This window comes from Fundulus heteroclitus, chromosome 23, assembly GCF_011125445.2.
Source record: "Fundulus heteroclitus isolate FHET01 chromosome 23, MU-UCD_Fhet_4.1, whole genome shotgun sequence".
In the NCBI taxonomy this organism is placed as follows: Eukaryota; Metazoa; Chordata; class Actinopteri; order Cyprinodontiformes; family Fundulidae; genus Fundulus; species Fundulus heteroclitus.
Genome location: NC_046383.1, coordinates 5,791,739 through 5,814,661, shown reverse-complemented (window position 1 = coordinate 5,814,661; position 22,923 = coordinate 5,791,739). Strand labels below are relative to the sequence as shown.

The 22,923-nt window shown below is 39.4% G+C and overlaps 1 protein-coding gene across 2 annotated transcripts; it reads right to left on the bottom strand.

Annotated features, from left to right (window-relative positions):
- Window positions 1-593: 593 nt before the first annotated feature.
- On the bottom strand, window positions 594-22,477 carry slc9a6a (solute carrier family 9 member A6a). Of its 2 annotated transcripts, XM_012861714.3 has the most exons (16): window positions 22,036-22,476; window positions 18,419-18,618; window positions 16,698-16,775; window positions 16,511-16,587; window positions 16,294-16,406; window positions 14,266-14,371; window positions 11,088-11,229; window positions 10,755-10,860; window positions 10,548-10,636; window positions 9,590-9,703; window positions 9,255-9,366; window positions 8,988-9,141; window positions 6,810-6,840; window positions 6,636-6,721; window positions 4,869-4,974; window positions 594-4,787 (listed from the first exon to the last, which is right to left on the bottom strand). In XM_012861714.3, the coding sequence occupies exons 1-16, from the start codon at window positions 22,331-22,333 to the stop codon at window positions 4,536-4,538; spliced, it is 2,064 nt and encodes a 687-aa protein (XP_012717168.1). In that variant the 5' UTR covers window positions 22,334-22,476; the 3' UTR covers window positions 594-4,535. The 2 variants fall into 2 exon arrangements, with proteins under 2 accessions (XP_012717168.1, XP_021171665.2); XM_021315990.2 differs by having other exon boundaries at window positions 594-4,974; window positions 22,036-22,477.
- Between the last annotated feature and the right edge of the window lie 446 nt (window positions 22,478-22,923).

Here is a 22,923-nt window from a genome sequence, read left to right as displayed (position 1 = left end):
AGCGAGAAAACAGCGAAAGCCCATGTCGGAGCAGGTAAGAAAGAGGAAAAGGGCTCTGGACAGAGAGAGGAGTCGTACACGGGTGAACATCGGGCAAGCTTTTTCCGAATGGTGAGAGCTAAAAGAAAAAGAAGGCTGCAAGGCTGACGCGGACCTCGCGTTTCTGCTGATGCGATTGTGAGTAACATTGGAATGGTTTCTCTCTCTGTGTGCATGTTCATACTTTCACTGTGTTAGTCATTGTTTGTACTGCCATTTGTTCGACTTTTTGTTGCGTTTGCCTGTCTGCTAAGCTCAAAACAACCGCGCCTGGCTTGACGGAGAAACCAGGAGAACAGCTGAGCATCTTCACGACAGTGCACTTTTACTTTTGCCCTCTGGGGGGAGCCTCGCTGGAAAATCAACCCCGGTTGCATAGTATACCTTTAATTTTAAAAGGAGAAAAACTTGAGAAAGACATCGTTGACGAAGAGGAATAATTGTTTATAGGGAATGTTACTTCCATCACGGTTGACAAATGCGAAGGATTTAGGTTCATTTTACAGTACTGCATGCTCCTTTAAATGACGAGGCCACTGGATGGAGAGCTTTAATTAAATGCAAAGGCTTTTATTTACTGACCGTTGCGCACACACACACACAGAACAGGTGGGAGTATATTTACACAGATGTAAACAGTCAGTATCTGCAACAAAAAGAAACAAAAAACATATGTATATATAAAAAAAGGATAGGACATGTTATCGTTTCGTTTTTTTTTTTTTTTTTTGGTCAGACACACATCCGTAAACACTTGCAGGCATTTTGGACACATTCACACAGAGAATATGCTGTATGAAGAGAGAGCAGACTGAAAACAGAGCACAGCAGGCCTCTTTGCTCAGCTACTTCAGTCAAGATTTCCGCTGATCAAAGCGTGTCACAGGAGACCGATCAGAGAGCCGAAACAGAACACGTACCGGCAGAGCAGAAAACACCAAGACCTAGATCACCTTTTGAAGAGTTCACATTGATTAAAGTGTCATTTAGGTAATAATGGCACACATTTCTGCTCAGATTTATTTACCTTTTTTTTCCTTTCAGAGATACACAAGCTGCAAAAGATCATTTATGCTCTGAAGAAAACACGACAAAAAGCATCTTGTTGCAAACGCAAAATACAAAACTACCTGATAAGATGGAAAGTTTGCATGAAATGGTCTTTACAATCACTGAAACACAGAGATATTTCTTTACAGAAGTAATAAAACTTCAACTGAACATTAACTCAACTGTCATTATTGACAAGATTTTTTTATCATCTCAGAAAAACTCAAAAAATAAAAAAACAAAAAGGTAAATAATATAAATGCAGCTGTGGGATAAAATAACATTACTGGACAAAACAGAACAACAATATGAGTGCAAATGAGAGGTTTCCTTCACTAGATTTAATCTCTTTAAAAAAAATATTTATCATACAAACTCAAATGGTATTTCAACTCTTTAGTAGATCGTACGGAGTCATAAAGAACAGATTATTAAAGCAAAATCAAACAAGCCAACATAAAAAAAAGTTAAATTAGAGGTTCCTGCACAGCAGAAGATAACTAAGGGAGGAAGAGCGATATCTACAAGTCTGCTCTACTCTCCTCCTTCTCTCGCTCTCTGTTTCTTAATTCCCATCTTCCTGCGCTCATTTTGCATGCCCTCACTTATTTTTCTTTGGCTTGCTCAGAGACCAAACCACACACACACACATAGAAATGTCACCAAATGTTTTCTGGCTTCGGTTCAAATAAACACAGCGCTGCCACGGCGACAACCCGACCAACGCTTCCTATTAAATTCGCTCCCCGCGACCTAAACGAGCTCCGAAAGCCGTCTGCTCTTCTGTAACATGCAGAGAAATAAACCAAATTCAACGCGTCTGATTTGTATTTGTGCGACTTATGTTTAACCTTCACACAATTCATTCATGAGAAACCAGTTCAGTACAAAAACAGGAGGGGTGAACAGCATTTAAACAATACCAACATTGGTAAGCTTTCAAAATAAAGACGTGGCTGAGTCCCAGCTCAAATGTGAGATATTTAATCTGAATGCTCGTTAAAACTGTACAATAGATCACAGTGCGTAATACTTCAAACGCTTTGGACTGCTGAGATGCAATATTTAGCAGGCTATAATATTCCAGGTGTCATATTTTTAGTAAACTGGATGGTCTTTAGCTGTCCTCATCTAATAAAGCTCAGGGAGAGTTCACAGAGAGCGGCAGAGACGTCACCAAAAGAAAAAGACTAGTGAGTTCATTCCAACTCGGTGTTTGACTATTGTAACGTAAGTCATGTTTGCATGACATTACGGGCAGCCCAAATATTAAGAATGATGAGGAGTGATGAAAGAAAGGTAAGAAATAAATAAGGTAAGAAATAAGATCCAGGACGGCAATATTATATAACCATTTACAGGTGCATCTCAGTACCTTAGAATATCTTTAAAATGTATTTTATTTCAGTGAGTTATAAATAAAAAAAAAGCTAAATTTGCATACTATTAAGATTATTTACACACAGGCTGAAATATTACGGTGTTTTCATCTCTTAATGTTGTTGATTACGGCTTGCAGTAAATAAAAACGCAAGTTTCTGTTTCTCAGGAAATTTTAACATATCAGACAAGTTCCGTATTTTTTTTCTTCCTACTCAGAGGTGTTATGTCAAGGTTTACACAATCATGCGTACGGCTGTGGATTGAACAGCTGTCCAGCAGTCTTTGAAATGATCAAGGAGGGCTAAAGAAGATGGCTTAATAGAAAGTTGAGTGGTAGGAAAAAGTATGGTAAAAAATGTGAAGAAGCAACGGGGATAAATGCAGGTTTGTGGGGATTGTGAAAGAAAGCTCCTTCAGGCGTTTGGGGGAAAATTACAAGGCTTGGAGTGGATCTGGGTCAGTACCACCACACAGGTTAAGGTCACTCTAATTTTCAGTACCTGGTAACCATAATCACAAAAAAAGCAACTGAATATTTCCTTCTGTGTGTAATTAATCCACAGTATAGATGAGTTTTAATTTGTGAACTGAAATGCTGAACTAAATCAACACGGCGAGATTCATATCTACTGAGATACAGCTGTATGAATAATTGTGACACAACAGTAGCATGGGAAGCAAATGTTTTTTCAGATTAAAGCAGAAAAGCACTGAAAGAAGTCTCATTTAAGTCGGCTAACACAGTCATTGTTCACCAGTATTTAGGAGCCTCAAAATATGAAACCAGACAAATAAAGAAGCTAAACTTACTCAAGTATGCGTCCCTTAAATTTCTCTAATTTCTAATGATATTACGAAAACACTTCTCTGTACATTCTGATTCAGACAACTGATTTTTCTTTGTGTCAAATTTAGGCACCTAAATGGGTTTGTATTGATTCGATGAAAAAATATCTGAATAGAAACGCGTGAGCAAAGCGAGACGTGTATGACAAATGTTCCTCTGCAAAAAAAGGGTACAAAAACACTTTAAGGTCGGACGGATTCAGTTTACAGAAAAACGTCAAAATGCATGGCGAGAATGGCACAAAGCTCACTTCACTTCACTTCATTCGGATCTCGCTTTCACAGCAGCAACCCCTCCAACTGCTGCGAGTGCGGTCGGCTGCCAAAGTAAGGTGCAAAGTCTCTCTAATGTCACGGTCTAAGGTCACCTGCAGCGAGCCGTAGCGAGCGCTGCCCGCTGGCTTCACATTGTTCACACATTATTTACAAGCAAACAGCACAAACTCATACCCTACACACCCGTGTAGTACACTGCTACCTTTTGGAATGGAGGCTTCTGCGTTATATATATATATATATATATATATATATATATATATATATATATATATATATATATATATATATATATATATATATATATATATATATATATATACACACACACACTTATGTACCATCCTAAAGCTGCTTTCAGAAGTAATCTAGTATAGAGTTGCCATGCTTAAAAACTACAATTCCCAGGCACTTGATTGAAACCAAAGGTACAGTAAAGTTTTCCACTGTGAGTCAGCTTGCCTCTGATGCTCAGAAAAAAAAGAAAAAAGAAAAAGGAGCAACATTTGAGGTCAGACCCCAAAGCGGTGACAACCAAAACAAAGCTTTAAAGTCCTAAAACGCAAAGAAAACGACAAGCAACCTTCACATGCATAACAACGTTATAGTTTCTCTTGAGATATACTGTACACTGACAAATTAGGTAGTGGCTGGCGTTTGCATTTGATCACTAACTCATGCTGCGATGCTACAGTAAGGTGACTGGCAGCAGCCGGGAATGTAAAATAAATGGAGTAGTATGAAAGTGAGCAGAAAGAGAATGAGGTAGAGACAGTGATTTGCCTTTAGAGGAAATCAGCAATGGGCAGAGAAAAAAAGCAAAGTGCAACAGAAATAATGGTGGAGTGAGAGGAGGAGTCAGGTACTCGTCTTTTGCTCAGTGGCTCGGGTCAGTTTGTTCTGGGCGGTGGTCCGGCCGGCGCCACGCTGGAACCCGCTTTTCACATGCGCAGGTGGCCCGTGAACGACGGCTCAGAGTCGTCCATGGGCAGCACCAGGCGGGTGCCTCTCATCACCAGCTCGTGATCTCCGTACGCCAGCTCCCCGTCCAGGTCGTCCGCGGCCGGCCCGCCGCCGCCGCTGGTGTGGGCCCCCGTGGCGTCTGTGCTGACCGTGATGTCGCCGTAAGTCAGGCTGATGTCGCCGTCCGTCAGGATGAGGTCAGAGTCGTCGTCCTTCAGCTGGCACTCGTTCTGCGGGGGGAGGGGAAAGCGAGGCTTATTATGCTGATCTAGAACGTAAGTGAATAGATCCGCCGTGACCCGCCGCCTGACCTCGAAGGCCTGAGGGCTGGTGAGGAAACGGGCGAGAGGGTGGCAGCAGGGGGGAAGCGTGGTTGTGAGCGGGGGCCCGCTGTGAGTCAGGATGGGCTTCAGGTAGCTGGAGAGAGGCTGGAGTCAAGGGAAAAACCTAAAGAATGAACTTAGAGGGGAGGCAGAGGAACTGGAAACAGCAGATGGAGAGAATATGATACAAACGACAGGGTCGAAAACTCCTTTGCCATGCATGCCATTGTTTTATTCCAGTTGACTCTCTTTACTTCTGGTAATTTTATTAGGGGCAAATGTATTTCTGCATGCTATGTTCAGTGTTCATGTCCCTCGCTGTGTGGTTTGGCTCATCCAAAAAAAAAGCAGGACAGGTCCAGACTACAGTGAACAATTAGGTCTGCAGAGAGCATCGTCACGCCTGACCTTCCTTCCATCCAGGACTTGTACAGGTCTAGGGTCAGGAAAAGGGCAGCTCTGCAGACTCCACACATCCTGCAGACAAACTGTTTAGACTTTTACCTTCAGGCCATTTCATAAAACCAGCCACAGGCTGCCTACTGATGAACACTGTGTACAACCGTCAGAGTCCCCAGATCAACACCATTCCTATGTGCTCCAATTCAGCAATGTTGTCCTCTTTTGTTGAAAATGAATCGATATTTACATATTTACAATGATATATGCTCAAAATGTCTTCATTGAGAGAAAAGTGAAACCAAAGTAAAATTCCTTGTTGTTCTTTAGGACCTGTTTGCAAACTAAGGTTTGCAGTAGAGCCAATAAAATGATCCAGAAAAATGTCGGAAAAACAATGAAAAAGGTTAATAATGTGTTGATGGTTTACTCTAAATGCGTTAGGCTACAGTTTTAAGTAGATGTTCACATACACAGTCTATTTTCTCACCCTTTGTTATCAAATCAGACAAAACCTTTCCTGTTTTAGGTCAGCTAAACTAATTAAATTTGCTAAATGCAAAAATAACCAGAGAGCATCTTTTTTTTTTTTTTTTGTAATTTCTCCAGATGTAGACGTTTACATTTAGTATTATTTCTGACAATATTGGAAGGCGAGATCATGTTTTAGAAAGCTTCTGATTCCATAACTTAATTCACAATGTTGGAATACAACCTGTGGATGTATTTAAGGGCAAAAGCTCAAACAAACGGCTTCCTTGTGTGACATCATGAAAAAAATCCAATAAGAGGATGTCATCATGGTCAGATAGCAAGAAGCCATTACTTCAAAACAAACATAATGTTTTGAATGTGCGTGAACACATTCAATGTTTTCACTCACATTCAAAATGTGTGTGAACAAATCTGACGCAGTTACACTAGTTCTATTGGGAGGAGGGGGCTAAAACTCCTGTAAAAATACTATACTCTTTAAAAGGCAAGTCTACCAAATACCAAAGCAATGTTGTAAACACCTCAATTTAAGTAAAAAAAAAAGAAAAAAAAAGATTCTCTTATTCTGGCTTTTAGCAATCCAACTTCGTTTTGCTACTTATGACGGACTTAAACCTGGAAAGGTTTACTCTGATTTAATGTCAGACAGTAAAAATGTTGCTTTTTCATACAGTGTATGTGAATATCACCTGGTTCTGAAGGTCATTTGCCTGTCAATTTACAAGCGGAGCGCCCTCTGCTGGCTTAACACATGAATTTCACTCTTCACTAATGGAGCTGAACATCTTCGATGCAGCACATGGTCTGAAGAACGAAACCAGGTGAACTACACAAACCCCACGATGTGTTTTTAAAGGATACTTGTGGTCGAAGTTGTACCAAAGTCGGAAAAGCCAGGCACTTTCTTGTTTGGTGCTTCTCCTCTCTATTCCATCGGCGAAACTCATCTGAAGCAAAACGGAGGATATTGTCCATTAATTGATATGATTTCAAGCAACATCAGGTGGAGGTTGTTTCACCATGTGGCGTCCTTACAGAGTTCTCTTGATCGGCGTCAACTCCCACGCTGTTAAAAGAAAAACAGGAAATCTGTTGTTTTCTCTGAGAAATTTCAATAAAATAAACAAGTAAAAACACTTTCTGCCAACAATATCTAGATAGAGGTAGCACCGTCTACAAGGACTGGGAAAATGATCAGAACAAATGGATCTTCGGCAGGTTTGCTGAACGTATCTCGTGTCATTTCCGTAACGGTCAAAGACTTTCGGTGTTAAATCAAATCCATCGTGAAGTCTGGGTTCTTAAAATGTTTCTCGATCGTATCCAGACTCAACTTTACGGATTTCTCTGCAGGCTTTCCTGAACATCTAGTACCGGTGAGTCTTCAGACAACAGACATTTAATCTGTTGCTATCAGTTAAACAAATGTTTTGTAATATTTTAAAGTGGTCTTGTTTCAGGCTTTCTGAGGATCTTTTAAAGTTTTTCTTTATAATTTAGCTTTAAAATCTCTTGCAAACACCTGGAACTGGACCCTTTAGGTGTTTTATCTTTGTTTTATGTACTGAACCTGTGTTATCTTTGGATCTTTATTTAGAAAACTATATAAACAGGGGGAAAAATTGTGTTTTTGACAAACGGAGAGCTACAAAGTGCTAAAACGTATATTAATATTACTAAATAGGCTTTATTTCCTCTAGTATTGTGTCTGTTGTCTCAAATGAAAACACAAATTTAGCTTTTGAGTTAAGGATCCTTTGTATGCCTTGGAGAAAAAAAACAAATCTAATAAAAACTTTGTACTTAATCACTTAATCTTTGAAAACTTTTGCCCGAAACTGAATCCATCATTTAATTATTTTCAACTATCCTTGATTTTGTGAATTTATTTGTAATCCCAAGATTTTTACTAATATAAGAAGCTAACAGGAGTTATGTTATCTCATCAGGATCTAACATGTGTTTAATGTGTGTCACTTTTTAGAAGGGATATGTCTCCAAACTTTGTCCGCGAGTTTAGCTGTATTCTGTTACTGATCCTCACAGTCAAAGCAGGAAAACACAATAAATGTGCAGGATGGGGAGGTTCATGAAAACAAGGACTGATCAGAAAACACGTGTGTAGCTAATACATGTGGATTAACTTCAAGTTAATCCAATGAGTTTACATCTGAATCTTATCTATGAATCTTACATCTGAATCTATATGGAGTACGACCACTGTTACAGTGAACTTTAACATTTATTTCTTAAAAATTAGGCTGTTTCAGATCACTTCAATTACTCGACCCAAAAGAGATAATCACAGTAAACAATGTTTTTTTTTTTTTTTTTTTTTTTTTTTTAATAATAACCGAACAAAAGGCACTTCCCCTGTGGCATTTAGAATCAAACTAACCCAGAAGTTCAGAAACAGAACGTCATACATAGACTGGGATATTTAAACTCAAGCCAAATGAGGTCCAGCTCTGAAAGGAGTGGTCTAGTCAAAGTCTGGACTTACATCTGCTGGAGATGCTGCCCTCAGCGACTTTAATGACTCATTGCTGGTCATTGCAAAAGCTTGGTCACAATTGTCATCACCAAGGATGGCGCAACCTTTTCACTGGTTGGTTTGAAAAGGTTTTTTACCTTCAATAGACTAAATTATCATTTTAAAACTCCATTTTGTATTTAATTGTGTAAGCCTCATTTTTATCTTAACACCTTAAAATGTAACATGAATATAGTTAAAATCTTATTGGTCTAAATTTGTGACTTCTAGTTTCAAACTAATGTAATCAGCCCTTTGCATCTTTTAGTATTAAAGACCTCGTTTCTTTTGCATTAGAACTTGTCAGGGGAGAGAAAATAGGGTTTCCCTGATATTGCTGAGACTTTATAAGTGGCTTGATACAATGGTGTCAGTAACGGGTATAAAAGGTATCGCTGCACTAAAAAAAGAATCCCTCATAATGTAAAAATGTAAAAACCCTCATAATGTAAAAATACTCACCTGTACACTGTGACTTTCTCCTGCATTGTTTACATTTCAATTGTTTTACTTATAAATCACTGCTGCACCTTATCCTGTAATTTAATTTTTACTGCAATTTACAAGCTGTATGCAACAAAATTTCGTTCTGTACGCACTCTGTGCATACAAAATGACAAATAAAGTTGTCTAAGTCTAAGTCTAAACATTTCTGCTCAAGTCTGAAACAGGCAGCATACCGTATCCGCTGACAAGACAGCATCTGAGTGGTGCCGCCCCCGCAAACCCAGACGGTGAAGAAAACCACCAGAAGGTTGGTGGAGAACATCATCTGGCGGGCGTACGTGGCCGTATCCCTGATGGACAGGGCGAAGGTCATCGCACCTCGCAGGCCTAAGAAACAAAGAAACAGGAGCGCATGAGAACGAGGCTCACAAACACGAGGCACAGCAGGACGTTCTCTGCTTTTAACCGGCTTCTTCTTTCACAGTCTGCACTCTACTGGCCTGCAAACATCATCATGTGCTGGAAGTTGGATCTAATCTTGTTACGCCGACCCAGATTGAGGAGGAACGACAGAGGGTAGATGTTAGCAGCTCGTCCCAGGAACACCGCCAGCTGCAGGGGAAGGAGGTCAAGGAGAACAACCCGTGGAACATCCTCACGTACGCGTGAAGCTTCGGGCTAAATCACTTGTGTCTAGAAGGCCTTTAATAGATGGGCTTTAGTTTTAGCAAAAATAAATTCAGAACAAGTAAAAAAAAAAATGTAATTATCATTTAAATTCCCATATTAAATGAAGCAAACGAAACCTTTTCTGTTTAGCAGGTTGAAAAGATACAAAAGCGCCAACGATGAACATGGGGTTAAAGATGTGGTTCTGGAAGGTGAAGAGGGTGAGACCCATGTAGGAGAAAATGAAGTTCTCTGCCAGGAAATTTAGCAACTCAAACAGCTGAAAGAGACAGAAAAGAAACGCGACATTAAAACTTCAGCTCATCATTCTGTGTTTGAGTCTGTTATCTTTCCAGCATGTATTTGACATATTTGGGTCATTTTCCTCCTGTTTACCGATAATTAGAGTTACAGAAACAAAGATCTTTAAACCCTCCTGATATTTAACATCAAATCATAAGTCAAATTTAAGGACCTTCAAGACATTGAAAAACACTAAACTCCAGCCATACACAATTTGGAAATTATGCAGCTGCGGTTTTGTTATTAAATACTGCTCTGATGATATTTTAGCAATCTACCAATATTTCCCTCAGTGTTCATTTTCTTGCCATCATAAAATGTCCCCACCACCCTCTGTGAGATTTAGTAACTTCTAAAACCTACACCTGATTTGAGCATATATCTATATCTATATATCCCTTCAGAATAATATAGAAATAACAGTCTTGTTTGTACACTTTTCTTTATGCAATCAATCCTTAAAATATGTTATAGATATTAAGAAAAAAAGACAATTATTGTTTCTATAAGTGACTGGCCCCAATACAATCATTCAGTTGTGAATTGAAGTGTAATTGTTATTCTAATATTTTAACAATAGTAATTATTATAAAAGATCTCATTCTTTTCTTTTAAAACCATGCAATTACGGCTCCATGGTTAAAGATTTACTCCCTCAGAACTGATTACTGATAGATTTGAGACCGATAGGATTTAAAATTTGACTTAATGAGACTGGTTAGAATCCTATGATTTAACGGAGGTTATTATTTGATACAACTATAATCTCTGGTGTGTTTTTTTTAAACCAAAAGGTGAACAATGAGCAGTCTGGTTCTGACCTGCTTTGTTCGGTCCTGAGACTCGGGGGACAGGTTGTTGAAGGTGTAGTGGGCCTGAGTGATGCCACAGAAGAGCACCGCCACCACGCCTGCAGAGCACAGGATAAATAACACGATCGGAAAACAAGCAAAAAAAACATTTAAACCCTTTCAACGCGACCGGAATGTGTAAAATGATGTAAACCACAGAAAAGGTGTGTTTGCTACCTGTGAAGCCACAAGCTTCAGCCAGCAGAAAGGTGCTCCAGGACATGAGGAAGAACAGAGCCGTCTCCAGCAGCTGGAAATCCCTCAGTTTGGTGAATTTTGTCACGTAAGGATCGCAGTCAAGGACTTTATTAAAATGTATTTAATTGGCTTTACGCGGACAAGCGTTTTAACGCAGTTCAGCGTCGGGTTACAGAGAACAACTTACAAGAACTCTGCACACTACTTTGCACAAACCAACTTTGTGTACTTGTGTACTTTTAATAACCCACAACCCTGTTTATTCAGAGCTGATTGAACATACGGGATAGATAACACGAGCAGAAAAGATATGAGAGCCGTAACGATTCCCGTGGCCACTCCCAGCGAGAAGGAGCCGCTGAAAACCCCAAGGAACATCCCGAAAGACTTCAGCATGGCCATGACCTCGAAGGTGTGGCTGTTGTCTCCTTGCGGCTGATATGCAACAATAGACCTGGTAAACATTAAAAGAAAGCATTTAATGGTGAATATACAGAGCTGAAAACCAGATATTTACATACGTTAGAAAAAACAACAACACAGTCTTCTAAAAGTTTTCTCATTGTCTGATATTAAATGCAACTGAATTGTCCCCGTTTTAGGTCAGTTTCAAAGCCAAACAACCAGACATACATGGTTGTTCCTATAACTTGAACTTTGACTATACCTCCATAGTATTTTGGTAGATTTGTCTTTTTAAACAGTATATCTTGGGTCAAATGTCTTGGAAATTTGCTGGAATTGTGGCCCATTCCTTCTGAGAACTCACACACACCTTTTCTGCTCTGCCAGCACATTTTCTATGGGACTGAGATCAGGGCTTTGCCTCTGTAGTCCTTTAAGCCACTTTGTAACGAACTTTGCAGTATGCTTAAGGTTATTGTTGAGCTGGAAGACCCAAGCTTCAACTTCCTGGCTGCCTTGGGATGTGGCTTCAATATTTCCACAGTATGTTCATTCCTCATGAAGCCAGCTATTTTAGGAACATAGTTCCCACTTGCAGCTAAACAGTTAAATTTATGTGTCATCGGACAACAGGACATGTTTTGCAGAAGGTTTTTATCCCTGCATGCATTTGCAAATTGTAACCTGTTTTGTTATGCTGCTGTTTGAGAGAAATAAACTGTCAGACTAAACTAACGCACATAGAACATGTTAGTACTACGGTTAAATGGATTAAACATTCTTTAGTTTGAAAAGCTGAAACCTGCACACAGAAAGGCTCACTTACTTAATTTTACCAGATGTCACGCTCTGTAAGCAGCACTCTTATCAGGAAGATATTTCTGGCCACAACTTCAAATTCCATCATGGCTGTGTTCTTGTTATTTTTGTGATTTTTTTTTAATGATTTTATTCAGGAAGCCAACAAATCTCTTCAACTAATAATTTTAACTCTGGAGTTAGAAACATATTCAAATAAAGTCAGCTTGTTGCGTATGAGAATTAAAAGTATGTTTTGCAACATTTTTCACTGAAGAATGAAGTCATTCGACAGCCAAATATTAATTTGGCTGTTGAATTCCTGACCAGTGCAGAGTTTACCTTAAACATCACCCAATGAAAGCATGAGATGGCCACCCACACCCAAAATTTCCAAATGCCAAAAAGACAAAAGTTTATTTTTTGTTACTGAATCTGTTTTTAAGAGCACAGTGGCTCTCTTCCTGACAGGTTGCTGATTTCTCATAAACTGCATGAGTTTAACTAATCCTGACCAGAAAGGACTCAGGCTGAATGTTTTCCTTCATGAAAAAAAAAAAAAAACAGTCTTGTAGGAGGAACTCTGAGATACTTAAAATAATCCATTGCTGGGAATATAACCAAGTGAAAACAGAAAAAGAAAAAAAACTACCAGAGAGGGCTGGACTATTTTCTAGTCGAAAGGACAAAACAACACATCATCAAACTTGGGTCAAATACATACTTAAAGTAGTTTAAAGTTCAAGATCCAAAATCAATCTGACAAACTGGGATCATTTAAAAATTCTGAAAAATATGTATTGCTTACTCAATAATGCCTTGGTAACTATGTGTGAAAAGCCAGGAAATAAATTAATATTTTACTGCAGTTGCATGATCCTCTCAAATGTTCTCTTCACCCAGTCAGGGTCACCAGGATTTTTTTTTTTCAGTGTAACGGTGGACGGCTGGTGGGGTATGCAGCTCGAAGGGGGCTGCAGTTCATCAAGCTAACAACAGCTAGCGTTAGCTAATGTGGTTCGGGAGGTTTACAGCTGCACTGATGCACGTTCTGGTTCTGCTTTACTGACTTTTCCATGTTGCTCTCAAACATGCGTGTCGTACTAACCGGTAACGGTCCATTACGCTGAAATGCGCTGGAGAGAAACCTGCCAATGTTTTTCCATTGGATGTAGGTCAGACCCTTAACGTCTTGATTTAGCCGTGTGTTTTTGGATCATACTCCTGATGTAAGACCAAATGAGAACCCATTTTCTGGTACAGTCCACAACAATATCATTCTTAACATCTAATGTTATTTGCTTTTGATGAAGAATGGAAGCTGCATTGGAGTGTTTAGAAATCTTGGGTCTCAGGCCAGCAAAATCCAATCGGAAAGCAAGTCCCAAAGCAAATAACTCGCCATACTAATACGGAGGCCGCTTCTATACCCTATTAATGCATGCATCTAATGTTGCATTTCTACCCACCGCGACTTTTCCTGTCTGTAATGCAGAAGCGGTACGAGGTTGCAATTGACAGGGGTTCTGTCGGGGGGAAAAAAAGCCCAAATAAATGACAGCATGTTCAAAAACAAGCCCTAAACCCACGACTCACGAAATTTCAAGGCGACTTTAGAAAACAGCAAGGCAAAAGTCGCTTATGAGCGGAGTTGGCACTGCTTCTGTTACACAGCCGCTCACAATACGCGTCAGAGATGTCCGTAAATTTGATCATTTCTCAGGCTTTGGTTATCCCGCGCGAATGCGCCACATAAAAAGCCGACGTAGGGGGGGTAACTTATTTATTACATTAGGTCCACAGATAACGCTTATCCTGTGTGAATAGGGCTTCAGCCAACTCACATAAAAAGTAGTTCACCGACAAGACAAAAGAATAAGTAACACACATTTCTAAAACCCAAAGTCAGTCTAAAGCTGATTCGTCTAGTTTGCCTTCAGGCATCGCAAAGGCAGATAACAGCATGCTCTACTTAGTTCAATGAGTTAGCCCCTCTCTCTCTCTCTCTCTCTCTCTCTGCATAACCCAGCTCCTCCTATCTGCATGCTGCTATAATGCATCATAAGGTGGAAATTACAACAGACCCATGGAGGGCAGAGGGAAAAACAGAGCATCACCTTAGGAACCGATGCTAGCTTGGTTAAATGTGGTCAGTGATTAGTTAATCACTGACCAGATAGCAAAGACACCCACTTTCAAGTTCGTGTCCCAGCTCAACGTGCTTCTCCGTTTACCTGCAGATTAGACATAATTTTATAAAAAAACAAAACAAACAAACACAACTTACGAGGACAGAACCACGGCCACGGCGTCGTTTAGCACGCTCTCTCCAAACAGCAACGCGTACAAGTCAACGTCAACCTGCAGCTCGTGGAAGATGGCCAGGACTGTCACTGTGAAACGAACAGAAACGCATGATTTCCTTTCATGGTAAAAACAAAGACACGGCGCTCAGAGAGACGTAGGTGCTCTGATTCCAGTCTGGTCGCTGCTGTTAAAATCTGTGATGGTGACACTAGGCAACATGGACCGAAAAACACATGGAAGCAATTTCCTGAGTAAAATGCAACAATTTAAAAGAATGTAAAGAACATCTCAAAAGTTATTAATTTCACCCTGCTAATAATAAGTATTATGCACCGTGCATCATCATTTTCTTAAGAGAGTTCAGCTATGGTGAGAATGTGTTGGATGTTCCAAAACTTTCTCCAGCTGAGCAGAAACAGAACTGAAATTAATATCTTTGGACCCAAAGAGGAACAAACCCGAGTCAGCACGCAGCTTCAGTTATTACAACTACAAACCAGTGATCAGGCCTGAAATCTTTGTGTAGTGATGAACTCTGACCTGAACCATCAAAGACACATAAAGACGGTAACAAAATCAGCTTTCAATCAGCTGAAGAACATTTCCATGATTAAAGGACAGAACTAGATCTAGAGAAACTCTTTCATGCGTTTATCTTTAGCCGCAGTGATTACTGCAACAGTGTCTTCACAGGACCGCCCAAAAAAAAAAAAAAATCAATCAGACAGCTGCAGCTGATCCAGAACGCTGCTGCTCACGTTCTCATTAAAACCAGGAAGATAGAGAACATCACCCCAGTTCTAATGTCTTCACACTGGCTCCCTGTAACAATAGACTTTAAAATATTTCTGTTAATCTATAAAATCACTGAACGGCTTGCCACCAAAATATATAAAAAACCTGTTGTTGCTGCATCAACCCTCCAGACCTCTCAGATCTTCTGGTTCTGGTCAACTCTGCAGACTCAGAACCAGAACCAGACATGGAGAAGCAGCATTTAGTTCCTATGCTCCACAAATCTGGAAGAAACTTCCAGAAAACTGCAAATCAGCTGAAACACTGAATTCCTTTAAACCGAGACTGAAAACCACCTGTTTAGAGCTACTTTAGCTCATAATAACAGGAACATTGACCAACATATTGATGTTTTCACTTGATACAATTTAATGTTTGTTACTGGTCTCACAACCAGTGACTGTTTCGATTTGTTTATGATGTTTTTATGTTTCCATGATGTAAAGCACTTTGAACTGCCTTGCTGTTGAAATGTACAAATAAACTTGACTTGACTCTGTTTAGTTTTTTCCCCTCAAAAACATTTAAACTCAAACTCAATGTAAATGTGGTCATCTTTACCAAGTTTAGAGACTCCCAGAAAATAAAAAGAGGGACAATTTCTGAGTTTCTGGAAAACTGCTATAATATAAATCTGATGCTCACCATTTGTTAGCAATTATATACACTTGTCAGTACTTTTCTCTACTAGGAGCAAAAAAATTGTTATTGGGATTTAGTTATACTCTAGTTATGCTCTACTGAAACTGGAAATGAGTATATTTTTCAACAAAATGTCATGGCGAATTTCGATAATGGTGTAGTAGGAGCCATCATTCCTGACTTGAAGAAAGTCTTTGATGGAGTGACACAAATATCACTTCTCAGCAACTGCAATGAAATTGACAAAATCTGAGTCATTAAAAAAAAATGGTGTTTTTGAAAAGGTTGACAATAGGGCCGGTGCAACTCAGGGTTTTATAATTGGTCCCTTGTTCTTTAGTTTGTATATTAATTACTTTCCTGAAGTTTTTTCCACTTTACATTGTTTTAAATATCAATGTGGATTTGTATGAAATCCCTAAGAATACGCATAGAATTTGTACTGTGAAAGACACAAATGGATTAAAACATTGTAGACTTACATCATTGTTCTCTGTGTGTGTTCTGTTGTTAAGATTGTGTAAAATATTGCATGTAAAACCTCATCAAAAGCCCATTTGCACATATAAACCTGGGTCTGTTGCTGAGACAATGGCTCCGAAGAACAGACAGTCTGTGAAGAAGAAGTCTCCTCTCAACTGGCCCAAATGCTTCATTAGCTTGACACAGCCGTACATCAACAACCTGTTTGAGAACCAGAAGGCACTTGTAATTATCTTTATGAATAATACGAAATGGATCGTCTATTCTTTACAACACCGTACATCCAAAAAGGAGAACCATCTTACCCAATAATAAAACAGGAAATCACCGTCCCCACAAAGGCATAAGCCAGGATGGATCCCATGTTGCGGAAAAAATGTCTCTGCAAAAATAAAAACAAGCATACGAACGCAACTTAAATCAATAAACGACAATATTTTATCAGTAATGACTATTAATTTAAATATAATGTTGTTCCTGAGAATATTTTACCCTTTTCAAGCTGTAGCCTGCATGAAAGATGATGGGTGGGAGCAGAATGTTGAAGAAGACTTCAGGGTCAAACGTAACCTGAAACACACAAAAAGAAACATCTTTGTCAATAAAAGCAGCAAAATGCAAAGATACCTTTTTTTTCTGGATACATTCATTAAGTTAATAATGAATTATGGAAGACAGATCTGGGACATTAAATGCTGAAGGAGCCCAAGGACTAAATCAAGCCTGAGAGCAATTTTAGCTCAGAATCCAGATCAGTGCAAATTAGATTAGTCAGAGCAACGTGTCCATTTGGGCTGTTTTTATTTTACACTGGATCACAGTGAGCAGACTTCTTATAGCACTGTACAATAAAAAGATTTAAAGCAGCCTTTTCTACTTGTTGCTTGTGTTGAAGTAGGGATCCTTGAGAAATAAAATACCTTGCAGAAGTATTCACGCCCCATGAACCTTTTCTTTTCTAAACTAAAACATGTTACAGTCACAAACTTCCAATTAGTTTCTTTTTTATTTGTTTGTTTGTTTTTTTGGACAAACCAACACAAAGCAGCACATAGTTGTGAACTGGAAGGAAAATAAAACACTGTTCTCTTTATTGAGAAATAAAAATCTGCAAAGGCTAAAAATACCCAAAACTGAAACAGATGTGGTACAACTGTGAAGCCATCCGCTTAAAATGACAGGCCGGGCAAGGACAGCGGTTAATTAAAAAAGCAGCTAAAAAGCCCATGGTAGCTCTGGAGGAGCTGCAGAGACACACAGCTCAGGTGGAAGAATCTGTAGACAAGACAACTGTTATAATTACCCATGTCAAAAAATCTTGTCTTTATCAGGAGAGGCAGGAAAAAAGGAAACTTAGCAAACATGTGGATGAAGGTGTTCTGGTTAGATGAGCTCAAAAGTGAACTTCTGGGCCTACATTTGAAATGCTATGTGTGCAGAATAACTAGCATTAAACATCATTCTGAATCCATCCCAGCTGGGGATGATTTTCTTCAGTGGGAACAGGAAAGCTGATCAATCAGTTGGAAAATTGATGGAGTCAAATTCAGGTAAAACCCTGGAAGTAAACCTGCTAGAGCCTGCAAAAGACTTAAAACTGGGGTGGAAGGTCACCTTTCAACAGGAGAACACCCCTAAACACCGCAGTAGAGAGAAAATGTGATGCTTTAGATCCAAGCACACTCCTGTACAGACATGGCCAAAAGGACAGGCCTAAATCCGATTGAAAGTTGTGACAAAACTTGAGTCATTTTGCAAAAATGAACAAACATTAACTTTTCTACGTGAATAAATCTGATGCATAGAAGTCTTTTGCAAAGAACATTGGACAAAAAATTTACAATGGAGCAATTCTGCAAAGAAGAATGACCAAATGTTCCGAGTCTCCAAATGTGCCAAGGTGGCAAAAACATGCCTCGAAAGACTCCGCAGCAATTTCAGTGAAAGATGGTTTTACCACACAATCAACTCAAAGGCGGTAAATTGTTAGTGTTGGTCATTGCACACAGAAATCTCCTATAAATGCGTTGAATTGTGAGGTATTCATTTGGAAAAAAACATTGAAAAGCTCAAGGGGTCTAAATATTTTTGCAATGAAATGCACAGCATGAAATAAAAGAGCTATTTATAGTGTGTGAAAATGGGAAAAAGTAAAACAAACAAGGAATATATAATTTCCCTGAAGACAAAGCATGATTAGATCCGGCCCGTACCTTGCGCAGCATCTCGTTGTCTTTCACGTCGTTCACCTCGCCGGCGCTGATCTCCCCTTTCAAGGTGTACTCGTAAAATTTGCCGCTGACATTAACCAGCAGGGTGGCGGGGCTGGCGTTGACGAAGCAGCTCGTCGAGACGACGCTGGCGTCCCGGGGGACCTGAACGACGTAACGCAAGATCACGCCGACAATCAGGCCTGGGGAGACAGAGACCAAAAGACAAAAAGGTAGAACAGAGGAGGGCTGGATGTAGGACAACAAAGCTCCGCTTCTTCTCAAATGTAATTATCTAACAAATGAACTGTATTGGGTTGAATTCAGGGGGTAGCAATGTTGCCTTGCAGCAGGAAGGTCCAGGGTTAGTCCTGACTGGTGACCTGTACCTCGTCTCTCACCCAGTGACAGCTGGAGATAGGCACCAGCTCCCTGTGACCCTCCACGGGTAAATGGGTCTAGATGATGGACGGATAGTAGGTTGGATTCTGAATTTAATAAAAACTGGATGTTCCAAAAACAAATGAGAGTTTAAATCCTGATAAAAGCTAAAACAACAAAAAACAAACAAACATCTAATGCGTAGCTTGAGCTTTTCTCTCGTTGTTTATCTACAGTTCCAGTCAGCAGCACCGTTATTTTCCAGTGTGGAACGCTTATAAAGCACACCACTGCAAACAAATTAAAAAATAAGAATCTGCTTCTAGAGTTTGTCTTTCTTTAATCCTCACAATGTCAAAAATCTACGTAGAGGCTACAAGAAATCGATCTAAACACCCCCACCAATATTTGGAGACATGCTTATTTAGTTATTCTAGCCACCAACAAGCTCCCGGCTACTTCAGGCTGAATTCTTGATCACTTTTCGCGCCAGAAACGGTCATTTAAATTTGCTGGTTTCCTGGCACTGACCCAGTTTTTAGGTGTAGCTCATAGATTTTCTGTAAAGTCTAAGTCTGGCCCATTTAAGAAGCTTCATGTAAGCCATGTAAGCTTCCGCCATTTTAAGCCTGTATTTACTGTGGATTTGGGGTCTTTGGGACCAGTTGGGTGAACAATTCAAGCATCTACTTATTTATTTAAAGTGAAGTTGAAGACTCAGGAGGTGTCCCTTCTCTTTCCATTGACTGCGATGTAGACGTGCCACTGGCAAGAGATCAACCCCACAGGATGTGGGGTGCTGTGTTCTCAGGTCTGAAAGTGTCACCTTTACACAACACAACAAACTTCATTTAAAAAAAATAACATTGTTTCTGCTCTGAAGGATAAAAATTGTCTTCAGAAGACATCTGGCATTTTTGTGTTGCTGGCCGCTGATCAGTTCTTTCTCTGTCGCCACCCTCTCAGCCCTTGGTGGTCAATGTTGTTCTAGCAGTTTCCTATAAATGGCAGCTTAGTCGTGGCGGTTCCAGGGTTGTTCCTGAGCATCATAACCTCTTTCCTTCCCTCTGAGGGTAACACTCCGTTCAACTAGTTCAACTTGTAGTCCAACTGTTTTTTTAATGTTTGCTTTTAGTTTCTGTTTCTCCATGTTCTATTTTGTTTCTACATTTTATTCCTACTTGCTTTTATTCTGTTTTTTCCTGTTTGTTTGTTTTTCCCTGTATTTTAATCATGTAAAGCACTTTGCATTGTCTCTGTACTGAAATGTGCTATATAAATAAATTTGCCTTGCCTAACACTCTTTCTTCAAATCTTGGCAAAGTTGGAACATATGTGAATAACTTGTGCTCAAGGAGAAGTGCTTGGGATGTGCATTTGCTAAGAAATTGCTCAACAACACTTTTTCATTTTGCATAAATCTACTATTCTCCTTTTAAAATCTTCCTGGTTCACTTGGACTTGCTCATTGAGAGTGCTTGTCAAAGCCCCAGGAAACAGAGACTACCAACTGTGGTCAGTCATAATGATGTATGAATAATTTCCTGTGTGGATTTTAAAAATACTTCTGACCAGAACTACACAGCTCTACACGGCACATTTTAACTCTTATTTCAGCTTTAGGAGATGACCTCAGGCCAGGTAACAGTTCTTGGTACATTTGAGGTAATATTTAAAGTAGAAATACAAAAACTAACCAATAAGGAACTTGGGCTGGACAATTCATCACATTTGCAATATAATTGCAATTAAAAAAAAAAAAAAAATCCAAATAGCAGAGGTCTGCAATTTTTGGCTACATAACAATTAATAGATCAGACACGTCCTTTAGGTGTTGGTAATATGTTTAAAGTGTGTTTTTCAGCAGTGAGATAATGTAATTTTATTACTGCTTTAGAGTTTATATAATCAATTTTTTTTTTTTACCAGAAAGGTTCAGGAACCTCACCATAGAATTATGTAATGGTAATGGTCAAACTGTTTAATACATAGACTTGTTCGTTGGTTGCACTTTATATTCAACAAAGAGTGATGTCCAATTCAATTGAGAGCTAATCTCTTGGATAATGATATTATGATTAATAAAAACAAGTTAAATTTCTTGTTTTAAATAGTCCTTGTTTACAAACATCTAAATATCGATAGCACATTTTTGTTCTTAACTGTTATTAATGCAGAGAAAAGTCCAAATTAAATCACAATTATGGTTAAATTAAATCGCAATTACATTTTTTGGCCAAATCACACAGCCCTACCGTGAATTTTTAGCAGATCTCTGTAAGGAGGTGAGTGTTGCGGACATATGAAACATGCAAAAATTACTAACAGTGAGTAATAAGATAGGAAGAAACAGTGGAAGGAAGGATTGATCTTGGATAAATGAAAATTAATCAATGGAGGAACAAACGGATGAACAGAGAGAAACAAAACTTTAACTGGAGTGGATGGAGATCATTTTTAGACAATAAAAGAGGAATTCATGTCTGTAAATCCAGAGTTTCCTAAACTTACCCAGACATGGAAATGTTAGAAATCAGATACTAGACTTTTGCAAACCGTGAATGGAAACGATATAAGATCCCATCATTCAGACCACGAAAGAGTGGTCTTAATCCTAATTTTAGCAACCCCTGGATTAATAAATAAACACACCCGTCTATTATGGGCCAAAGCCTTTTCGTAGCCAAACACTCCCTTAGAAAGTGTCTCTGTGAAGAAAGATACTATTTTCTTTTGTTGGTAAATCTTAAACACATGCACATTTTATTAAACAAGCGGAAATCCCCTTATTTCTATTTGCACCTGACAAAGTCTACAGTCAGATATTATTTTTTTAAATTAAAACTAGCATGAATAATGATTTTCTTCATGACATGTGTTTAATTTGACTGTTTGGCACTTATGAAACCTTTGTAAAAATCGACCAGTCAGGATAAAAAAAAAAAAAAAAAACACCAAAAATGTCAGAGTTAAAGGCGGAAGTCGTCTGCAGTGCACAGAGCAACCAGATTAATGGCTTTCTTGTTGTCAATCACAATGTCACCAGCGGTTGTACCTGAGCAGAGGGGAAGTGAAACACTTTTAATGCTCAAAGAAAAGGGGAAGAAAGGAGCACCTGCTCCGCCTCAACCTCCATCCTTTTTTAAAAAACGAGCCTAGGTTTAACATAGGCGTCGTGGTGTTGGCCTTTCCCCTCTCGTCCACGGACTGAGAGCCGCGGCTCTGATGGCGACTCTCACCGTAAATCATGGCCAGCCCGGTCTCGTGCAGAAACCTGAAGCGCCGGTGCTTGAAGAGCCAGATGGTCAGGATGGTGAGGGTGAGGAGCAGGATGAAGATGAGCAGGTCGGCGCTGTCCTGCCGGTGGCTCTCCTCGGCCTTCTTCTCTGTAACGATGTTCTCCATGGCACTGTCCTCTTCCTGAGCAGGAGATGCTGCAGCCGAGAAGCTGATGCACACACACAGGCTCGCCAGGACCACCTGCCGCAGGGTCCTCAAAGCCCGCAGGGACCCGTCCGCGCTCGTTTTTAGCAACATCGCGGCCGTTTTTATGACTGGGTCGATGTCGTCGGAGGTGGAAAAAAGGGGATAAATCTGGCCGAATATGAGTCACGGGCTGAGAGAGGGGATGACAGCGGAGAAGACGACAGCAACAGTTTCAACCCGGAAGTGAAAAGTGTATATTTTCCAGAAAGCGTAAAAATGTATTTCACTTTAAAAGTCTTCCTACAAATAGTTTTAGTTTACCCGACGCCCACCAAAATAAATGTCGATGTCAGATATTTATTTTCAGGTCTTAGCTCTCAGGTTAATTAGAGATTCAGAGTTTCTAACGTAATTTATCCAGCTCACTCTGCCCTGATACTTTTATTTTGAAATATATAATTGGAACAGGAAGTGAATCCAACAGTCATTTATTTCATTTTAATGCATCTTTTTTTATTTATGTCGTGCACACGCAATGATACCTTTGGAATAAAAAAAATCCAATTTATCGAATCAGTTTGTGACCTTTTTGACTCGTAAAGGTAAAGAGCGTAAAGTCTCGCGATACAAACACAATGCTACGTTTGTAGTTATTGGTATTTGTAATTTTAGATAAACTAAAACGGAAAAGGTACCCTGTT

What these genes read in the sequence shown, in the direction of transcription:
- slc9a6a (XM_021315990.2), bottom strand. Translation starts at nt 22,333, where the DNA reads ATGTTGCTAAAAACGAGCGCGGACGGGTCCCTGCGGGCTTTGAGGACC. An exon ending in ACAACGAGATGCTGCGCAAG is followed by an intron (nt 16,776 to 18,418) that starts GTACGGGCCGGA and finishes TGTGTGTTTCAG; the next exon opens with GTTACGTTTGACCCTGAAGT. An exon ending in TGTTCATCGTTGGCGCTTTT is followed by an intron (nt 9,367 to 9,589) that starts GTATCTTTTCAA and finishes CTTCCCCTGCAG; the next exon opens with CTGGCGGTGTTCCTGGGACG.